Source organism: Gossypium hirsutum, chromosome A03 (assembly GCF_007990345.1).
Source record: "Gossypium hirsutum isolate 1008001.06 chromosome A03, Gossypium_hirsutum_v2.1, whole genome shotgun sequence".
Classification (NCBI taxonomy): Eukaryota; Viridiplantae; Streptophyta; class Magnoliopsida; order Malvales; family Malvaceae; genus Gossypium; species Gossypium hirsutum.
Genome location: NC_053426.1, coordinates 16697555 through 16708217, shown reverse-complemented (window position 1 = coordinate 16708217; position 10663 = coordinate 16697555). Strand labels below are relative to the sequence as shown.

At 32.2% G+C, this 10663-nt stretch overlaps 1 protein-coding gene across 1 annotated transcript; it reads left to right on the top strand.

Annotated features, from left to right (window-relative positions):
• The first annotated feature begins 8691 nt into the window (after positions 1-8691).
• LOC107886153 (probable pectate lyase 18) lies at positions 8692-10593 on the top strand. Its single transcript, XM_016809996.2, has 3 exons — positions 8692-9039; positions 9119-9859; positions 9939-10593. Exons 1-3 carry the CDS (start codon positions 8792-8794, stop codon positions 10297-10299), a joined length of 1350 nt encoding a protein of 449 aa, XP_016665485.2. The 5' UTR covers positions 8692-8791; the 3' UTR covers positions 10300-10593.
• The last annotated feature ends 70 nt before the right edge of the window (positions 10594-10663 follow it).

Below are 10663 nucleotides of genomic sequence, written 5' to 3'. Positions count from 1 at the left end.
CTGCATACTAATTTTGTTTCAATTATTTTCTTCTTATTTTTTCTTGCATCTATATGAAGTATTGTGAGCTAGTATTAGGATCCTAAAAAGTTTGCTCACCAGGAGTGGAGTAAGGGTAGTTTTATAGAGGTGGTGGATAATGTTATTGACTTAAGTAGGCTATGAAATATTTGGGTTGTGGGCGTTGGGCATAATTTGCATAATATGGATAATGTTGATTTTAGGGGTTGTATGGATCCTAATGACAACTTGGTTGAGACTAGGGCTGTAGTTGTTAGTGGTATGATCGAGACTAGTCTTGAGTTGTTTGTGGCTGTGGTTGGATTAGTGGATTTTATCTTTGCTCGTATTTGTTTGCATGAATACTTGAGCTGGAGTGAGCTATGTTGTCCACGCTCACCGCACTGATTGTTTAAAAGTAAATGTAAAGAGGAGGATGAGATGGCAGTTCACTCATAGGGCTAAAAGTCATAAGTGATGTTTAAGATGGAAAAAGAAGGGAGACTGTAGTAAATTAGAGTGAAAAGTGTGTAGGAGAGGGAATATGAGTTACTGGTGATGTATTTATCCCTTGCCATGAAGTTTGAAAGGTATTTAAGGGAGATATTCACAGACCATGTTTCCTCTCTTGATAGGTGAGTTGTTTAGTGTAGGTCTCTCTTTAAGTTGGCTATATGGCTTAATGTAAAGAAGTTACAAAATATGCAAATGACAAGTGACAAGAGGTGGTTAAGCTTCGCATGACCTTAGCCTACGATGCTCGGCAACTAGTGGCAAATCTAAAGAAGGGCTGGCATGGGCCCCGACCCCTCTAAAATGTAAAATTGTTATTTAAGCTCTTAAATTTTTTAAAAAAAAATTAGATTAGTAAAGGTAAAATTGTACTTTGGCCTTCCTAAAATTATAAAAATTCGATTTAATCATTTAAAAATTATAAAGATAACCCAATCAATTCTTGGAAAATATATTATATTACCTTCACTGATAATAGTTAAAAACATTGCCCGTATGTTATTATTTCAATTTCCTGAGTGGTCTGAGGATTTAACGGATTGGAATTGAGAAATGCATGTTGAATGCACTTATAATGGTGTTCAATTATCCGAAACAGAATTTCCAAAAAACTAATTAACAGACTGTATTCAAATAAAGATCCTATTTCCTTTTTGCCTGAAACCTTGGCATAGATTTAAACTACAACCCTCTCATAAAGATCCAATGAAAAAAAAGAAAGGTCAAAAGAATGATTTTTGCTTTTTAACAATTTGGGGAATGGAAATTGAACTACCTTTCGGCCCTCCTCGAAAATGGTGTTCTTTTTTTAGCCTATTTTTAAAGAACTAAAAAAATAAAAAAAAATAGAAAATGAAATGTTTTATAGCTTTAACAATTTTTAAAAGAAAAAACTAAATTGTTTCGAAAGCTTCAAAATAAAAAAAACAAATAGTTCACTCAAAGCATTCTATTTCTAAAAGGAATAATAAAATAACTTTCAAAAATAAATCCAATTCCATTTTTTTAGGTTGAGAGAACCATATGAATTGGGTGAAACTGAAAAGGATTCGATAATCAATAATAAGATAATTCACAAATCATCTCTTCAAATTCAATCTATAGCGTGGACAAATTATTCATATAATCTATAAAAAATTAAAATTTCATTCGAGCCCGTAAAAGACTATTCTGGCTTTGCCCCTGTGACAACGTAATCTCTCAAGTGAGACCTAGTGAAGTATGCGTAATTGAAAAGGTTGCATACATAATTTAAATTAGTATAGATTATTGATAATATATACGCAATATTCCACACGCCATCTAAGCAAATATATAATAATTTCAACTTTCATTCTATTTGTTTAACTTTGTAATCCAACTTGCATTTTGGTGATCAAAGCTAATTGAACTTAGCTGTAAACAAAGAAATGATTTCATACAGTTACATCTAATTACCACCCTCGAATCATTATTAGATGCTATTAATTCACTTCGACCGCATGTCCAATCTCTATAATGCAACATTACTTAATCCACTTTATTGGAAATATTAAAATATACTTACATTTGTATCTGTATTACTTATTGTGGTCATATATTAATAATTTTGTTTAACTTTACCTAAAATCTAAAACTTTTAGGTAAAGCATAACTAATTATTGGCTCAATGGAACTTGTTAAGGTGAATACAAAGTTGTTGTTGGCGGGTTCGACTCTGAAATCTTTTAATAGATTAAAGCAGTGATCAAATGATATGTGATGTAAGTAGCATGCGTGGGCCATTTAAGCAATCCATTTGATAATATATGGTCCTATACGTAAAATTTTGAATGGATGCCATCTCTATTATATCAGTTAAGATTTTCTTTTTTCGGGTAAAATAGACAAATTTACAACTCAGGTCCAGTTAAGAAGCATTGTGGTAAAATAACATTTATCCCATCTGGTATAGTAGCATATTTATAAAGCCTTACTTCTCTAGTGATGCCCATTCTGCCTATGTAATCCGCGCCAAAGTTGGCTTACATATTTAATAGTTGAAAATTGGAAGATTGTTATATTGAATAAATTATATGTTTTTATACACCCCGTCAGGCCGGCCCGAAAGGTAAGCACACGAACAGTATGAACAGTTTGGAGGGTCAATTTCATAAGTGTTACTGGCAAATATCTCATAAAAACTTTTCGACTCAACAACCAAATGGTCTCATACATTAATCACCACGTTAAACTTTAACCATCATGTCTCATCCGAAGTGACCTATAGTAAATTACAGTGTCATTCTTCTATTAAACCACTTGACTACATGCCTGTAATTCACCAATAATGGTTTGAAATGTGGCACCTCAATACAAGAGAATAAAAGTGTATCAGGCTCGAAGCATGAAGAGGAAGAACCCCCCTACCCTCTCTTATCCACAACTTTGGCCACCCAATTAGATGGCTCTCTGCCTTGTGTTAAACAGGAGGTGAATCTCCCATTTCTGCCACCTTCTCCTTCTTGTATAAGTTAATTCTCAACATGTTTTAATTAAAATTTTAATTTACATTATTTTCATTCTAAAAAATCATTTTCTAGAAATAAAATAAGGGCACTTTATTATTTTTTTAGAGTCTCATAAATAATATTATACAGTCATAAACACTCATATTTTTACCATAATTAACAAAATAAATATGTGAAGAACATACACAAATGAAAACAAATGCAAGAACAACTTTATTCCATGGATCTAACTCTAAACCCTAATAAATAAAGTTAATGAAAAAAAATGAAAAAATTAATATAAATAGATTTAAAGTATTGTTAATATGAATTGATTTAGTCATTAAAAGAAGATAATATTAATAAGATTTTTTAATAATATATGAATGAATTCATTTGTATCAATGTAAAATTAAAATAAATTTTTATAATCTTTCATAATTTGTTGTACAATTAATATAAATTTTAAAGTTATAAAATTGTTGTTGAGATATAAGCTATATGCTTGGAAGGAGTGACAAGGGAGTAGGCATTCCTTCAAGTACCGAAGTGAAATAGTAAACAAACAAAAGATATTAGAGTTGTTTACGTAGTTCAGCTTTCATACATCTACAGAGCTTAACTTAGTGAAAATTATTTACTCACCAGCTATGACAATTTTCTCATCTTTGTACTTTGAAGAACAATACTCTTACCATTACATTCACCATTTTGAATTCAGTAAGTAAAACTACAACACAAAAGGTTTTACTCTCAATATAAACTCATAAAACAAAGTTCCTCACAAAGACAAATTAAGTGCTTAATCTCATAATACAATAACCTATATATATAAGTCTCTCAATTATATAGAATGTTTCGAGACTTGCTTAAATAAGAAGATATATATCAATCCCTATAAAAAAACCACATTATAAGCTGAATACAATATAATAATAATGAACAAGGTAAACATGGACTCTTGGCAGCTAAGTATATAACATTCCAATTTTAATCTAATATCCACGATCCAAGGGATTCGATAGAGTTGATCTGACTCAATCCAATCTTCCAAACATGTTTTCCCAAGTGATATAATCTTTATTGATCGACTAGATACCATCTACATAATCAACACATTCCAGAAACACCGTTTAATAAATTGCCAACATCATAAATATAAAAACTATCTCACAAACAACTTTAAGTGATCAAGAAATGGACACTCCTTCAAGCACTCAATTACCAATTTCATATTTTTCAACAAATCTAATAACTAAAAATATAATATACTTGTAAATTTTGGATTATGTATAGAAATATAGGTACTGCGGTGGGTTGGTACTCAAATGGGGGTGTTTATGTGGTGAAGAATAGATTTGGTGCATGGGAAGTTGGAAGCCCCGAGCCTAGTGTCCATGTATCCAAATATATAATAAAGTTGGTTAAAGCATTATATGATGAGAGCCATAAACTTGAGTTTGGTGATTAGTGGATATAGATGTAAGTGTAGGGCCATCAACTTCTCACTCTCATGCATATGCTTTGTCTCAACTCTTATTTCATCTATCTCTGTCATGCATGTTGGATGTTACAAACCCAAATGTGATTAACGGAAAAAAATTAACACTATCTTTTGTAAACATCTTTAATTTCTGTCTCTTGGCCCTTTTATATCTTTAACATAAATAGTTCAAGTCATTTTTAATATCTTTTCTTATATTTAAATCATCATATTATATATAATATGTTTTAATTATAATTATTTTAGGGTGAATAGTTTTAAAAAATTACAAAATGGTCATTGAACTATTCAAAAGTTTTCTTTTAGGTCACTGAACCGTTAAAATTGTTGTTGTATGACCTTCTTTGTTCGCATCGCCTACACCTATTGAAAGCTTCTCTTGCCATCTTCTACAGTTCAATTTCTTTTCATAAATAGCTTTGAACTTCACGAATCTATGAACCAAAATCTAAACAACTTTCTTCTCCGATCTCAAACATTGATCGTCACATCAACTTGGATATAAGTTATGTTCTTCTACTTATCGATGGATACTGATCCACTGTACCGACCATTGAATCGTCGTTTGGAACAGGTTAACTGGACTTTTTTAAAAACAAGCTTAATAGCCTAGTGACTTATGTAAAAACTTTTGAATAGATTAGTGGTTTAAATGAAAACTTTCAAATGGTTAAATGTCTATTTTGTAGCTTTTTAAAGTTGAGTGACCTAAATGTAAACTTACTAATAGGTTAATGACATTAGTATAATTTACTCAATTTTTTAACACAAACTTAAAAAAGGAAGAATTAGAATAGTATAAATAGTATTATTGAATGGCTAAATATAATTAGAATTGATTTTCCAAGTTCTGATCCTTAAAATAAGCAGCAAATTAAGAAATAAAATCATGAAAAAGAAGAAGAAAATGGATTTGATATTGATTGTGAAATAACAAAATAGATAGATGCCTGCCTGCCTGCCTGCATGTGCAAAGTTGGGGGAAAAAAAACTGTTGGCTAACAAATCAGGCGCAATGGCCACAGCATTGTGCACCACGTGTTATGTGAATGACAGAAGTTGCCTTCTTGTTTTCACTCGCCCCACCATTCAAAACAACAAATAAATAGCCTTAAAATAAACAGAACCAATTCGAGGTTCCCAACAATGTCGTCTGTTTTTTATAAATATAAAATTTATACATTAATTTTAATTTTCTACAATTCTACATAATTTTCATAAATTATTAATATAATTATTGAGATAATATTATTTTAAATTTTTGTATTACATACACAAATAAATATATTTATCCAATATAAAAAATAAATTAATGTAGTTATTTATTTAAATATGCATATACATCTAAACTACAATTAGAGTTTCATTTGTATAATTATATCAAATCAAAGTTCATACATCAAATTGCATATTCGATCAAATTGAAGAAATTTCAATATTCGTCTTGGCTTACCTTTATTTTATAGCAAGTCCTCAACATTTGAATCTATCTTCAAACTAGAGGTGCTCATGGGTCAGGTCGAGTCGAGTCGAGTCGGGTCTAAGTATAATATTAACATACTTTATACTTGCCCAAGCTCGGTCTGACCCAAAATATGAGCTTAAAAGTTTTTTTAAACCTGCTCATATTTGCAAAAGATTAACTCAAGCCTATTTTAGGCTTGTCCATATTATTAATTAAATTTTTTTTAAAATATTTATATTATATTATTTTAATATTTAATAGTTTTATACATTTATTATTTATTGAAGTTTTTTATATAGTCATCTTAACATTGTTTTAATTTTTACATTAGAGTAATATTATATATTTAGTATAGGGTTATTTTTTTAATGTGTTCTAAATTATATAATATATAAAATTAACATAATATAAAGTATTATAAACTTAAAAATGAGTCGAACCTTGAATGTTCAAGTATGATCCTATCCTATATTTTAAATGAGCCTAATTTTTTTGTCTAAACTTAATATTTTTACCCAAACCCTCCCAAATTTTAAACTAATAGCCTGACATGTTAACAAATCTACTTAAAACCTATTTCCAACCAAATAATCGGAATTTCTTTAATGTCAATAAAAGCTCATTTTGTTCAAAAAAGGGACATATATTTACATTTTTCTTTCCTAATAGTCGAAGTCAACGGGTATGATAGGACTTAAAATCTACAATCAACGGCTATGATTCGTCGGGAATGGACAGTTGTTAATAAATAAACATAAAATCGGCCTTTAGTAAGAGTACTTTATACTCCTTCCAATATTGTCAAAATCAACGGCCGTGATCTGCCTTCAAATATAGAGTAAAGGGTTAGGATTGGTGGGAGATCTGACATGGGAATCCATGTCGCTTTCAGTAGAGATGGTCCAAGTTAAGTAGATGGACGGATACTGCGGCTGGCAATGCGGGAGATGTGTAGGGTAGCTATTGTGACACGTGGCAGTTAGAGATCTCCATTAATGCCATGTCAGCATCTACCTGTTTTAGTAGTGTGAAATTTTCGGCGATCTTTGCGGGCTAAAAATATTTTAATGTTTTATGAAAATAAAAAAGAAAAATAAAAAGGGCCTACTAAGTACAAAGTTGAGTGATGTTTGAATTATAGCACAAATGCATGTGCTAATGGCATGAAAATTTTCAAGTAAATTAATCACCCAATTTATTTTAAAAATAAACTAAAACTTACTAAGTAAATCCCATCAATAAAACTCATTTAAAATATATGGAAATAATGCGAGTGAATTTTGAGAATAATATATTAATATTCCTAACCTAACATCTGTCCTGATTTATGGAAATCAAAATTTACTTCTATTCTTTTAATGTCCTAACATTTTCAATTATTCTTTTAAATGTTGTTTAAAAACTAACATTTTAAGGGTTAGTATTATGGTACATTAATATACAAGTAATTTTAGAAAATGGTTATCGTCTTTTTTTTAACATTTTACTATACTCGATTTGCGGAATCTAAAAACTCTATTTGCAGTTAGAGCTGTCCATGGGTCAGGGCACCCGACTAGATTCGGAGGCTTGCCAAAAAATTGAAAGGATTTGAATAAAAATATAAACTTAAAATGTAGAATTGGACAAAAAATGAGACCTGTTTTTTAAATGAGTTAAGCCTCAAATAAGCTTTTTTTGACCCAAACCAAACCAGGTCAAACTTAATTCAAATGCACTTATAAATTTAAAAGATTTTATGGTCAATGTATTAAATAATTACTCAATCCTAATATAGTTTAAAAATTTTCCAACAGCAATTTTTGTTCTTATAAAATTGACCATTTGGTGGGTTTTCCAAACTGACATTACAACATTTATGAAGCCATTAACTGAATTTTAATTCATAACTTCCATCTTCTAATGTGGGTTTTCAATATGAAGTTTTATAATGTTGATATTTAATAAAGACAACACCATTATTTTCACCCTTTAGCGACTAAATGAAGCAACCTTGTAAAAACATTAACCAATCAACCAACAATCTCGAATTTAAGTTTAGTAATATTCAACCATATCCCATCCTTTGAACACTTTTTTATTAAATAGCTACCATAACCAAATATGCTAACTAACCCTCTTCAAACTTACAATCTAGGTGGAAAACACCTAAAACAACAACCCTGAAAATTGATTGGGGTAAATTACAACATTATCACATTATAATTTGATCACTAAATTATTTGAAAGTTTTCATTTAAGTCACTGAACTATTCAAAAGTCTTCATTTAAGCCATTGATTTTTCTAAAGTTCTACCAGTGAGCTCCAAGCAATGAGCCAATGATCAATATGGTGAATCAGTATCGATCAACAAGTAGAACAACATACGTTAGATCCAAATTGTTATGACTGTCAGTGTCGGATATCAAAAAAAAAAGTTGTTTAAATTTTTAGTTTGCAGATTCATGATATCCAAAATTATTTCATGAAAAAAAAAATTTTAAACTGTAAAAGAGAATGAGAAAAAGAGCCTTTGATTGATGTATGCACTACGAACAGAGAAAGTCATATAATATCGTTTTTTAACAGCCTAATGACATGAATAGTTCAATGATCAAATTGTAACTATTTTTCAATAAAGTGATAAAAAAATTTAGTAAGTAAGCATTGTAGTTTACCCTAATATTATTTTAGTTTTATAAAAATTTAGACAATCTTTTTATATATTTTTCATGTAAAGGATAGTATTTCAACTTTTGACTATTTGGAGCAGCTTTGTTGAGGGCATTGCTTAGCAGTCAAAAACTACCAACAGGGAATTCCGTAAAAACCTGAAATCACCGAAGCATAGACGACCCTACATGTTTAGTTTAATCACGCCATTGAACAAGGCTTTTAATCCTCTTTATAAACACCCCCTTCTTCTCAACCTCCCTCCACCACCTTGCCTCACAAAACAAGCAAACAAAGGTAAAATGGCAAGGACAATGGCAACGGCGATCCCTTCACTTCCTCTTCTCTTCCTCTTTACATTTCTGCTTCTACTCCCACTTCTCATTTCCTCTTCCCCTGTTCAAGACCCTGAGCTTGTAGTCCAAGATGTTCACAGGTAAAGAAACTACACCTCCACTCATGTCATCTCCATTAATACTCCAAAGGAATTAATTTTTGTGGTTTTTGGGTGGCAGGGCCATCAATGCGTCCAGGAGGAACCTAGGGTATCTCTCCTGTGGAACCGGCAACCCCATTGATGACTGCTGGAGATGCGACCCCAACTGGGAGACTAATCGCCAGAAGCTAGCTGATTGTGCCATTGGGTTCGGCAAGAACGCCATTGGCGGAAGAGATGGTAAGATTTATGTGGTCACTGACTCGGGCGATGATGACCCCGTTAACCCCAAACCAGGGACATTACGGCATGCGGTGATTCAAGACGAACCGTTGTGGATCATTTTCGCTCGTGACATGACCATTCAGCTAAAAGAAGAGCTGATAATGAACTCATTCAAGACCATCGACGGTAGGGGCGCCAGCGTTCATATTGCAGGGGGTCCATGCATTACCGTTCAGTATGTGACCAACATTATCATTCATGGACTCAACATACATGATTGTAAACAAGGAGGGAATGCTATGGTGAGGGACTCCCCACGTCACTATGGTTGGAGGACCATATCAGATGGTGATGGTGTGTCCATCTTCGGTGGTAGCCATGTTTGGGTTGACCATAACTCCTTATCAAACTGCAAAGACGGCTTGATTGACGCTATCCATGGCTCCACCGCTATCACCATTTCCAACAATTACATGACTCACCATGATAAAGTCATGTTATTGGGACACAGTGATTCGTATACTCAAGACAAGAACATGCAAGTCACTATTGCCTTTAATCACTTTGGTGAAGGCCTTGTCCAAAGAATGCCACGGTAATAATAATATTGCTACTATGGTCAATTAGGATAAATATCAATAACGGATTACTTATATATTTTTTCGGAATTACAGATGTAGACATGGGTATTTCCACGTGGTGAACAATGACTATACTCATTGGGAAATGTATGCCATTGGAGGAAGTGCTAACCCAACAATAAACAGCCAAGGGAATAGATTTACTGCACCTAACAACAGATTCAGCAAAGAGGTGACCAAACATGAGGATGCACCGGAGAGTGAATGGAAGAGCTGGAATTGGAGATCGGAAGGTGACCTAATGGTAAACGGTGCATTCTTTATCGCGTCGGGTGCTGGCGCCTCGTCGAGCTATGCCAAGGCTTCAAGCTTGGGTGCTAGGCCATCTTCACTAGTGGCAACGATAACGACCAATGCTGGTGCGCATAATTGCAAAAAAGGTTCACGTTGTTGATGATAATGATGGCGACACATGTGATTGAAACAAGACATTTTATTACAAGTGATTGAAGTGATTTAATGTTGGGTTCTTGTGCAATTACATTTAGATAGAGAAATCAGAACGATTTTTAAAAAAGGAAGGAAGGAAAAAGAAAAAGTCTATTAAAAAGGATTTCTCTGTTCCCTTCCATAAATTTTTTTTTTCTTGGTTGGTTTATTCATGTATGACGATTACAACCTCGGCCTGTTGCTCTTAAAACAAGTGCAGATGTGTTGATATAATACTAAAATTTTAAGTTAATTTTTATTTATTTTTGTTTGATGCATCCATGTCCGGGAAATGACAGCGACAAAAGAAGCTTCAAATCCAACTAATT

Coding starts and splice junctions, on each gene's coding strand:
- LOC107886153 (XM_016809996.2), top strand. CDS start 8,792: ATGTTTAGTTTAATCACGCCATTGAACAAGGCTTTTAATCCTCTTTAT. Junction 9,040..9,118: donor GTAGTCCAAGATGTTCACAG/GTAAAGAAACTA, acceptor TTTGGGTGGCAG/GGCCATCAATGCGTCCAGGA. Junction 9,860..9,938: donor CTTGTCCAAAGAATGCCACG/GTAATAATAATA, acceptor TCGGAATTACAG/ATGTAGACATGGGTATTTCC.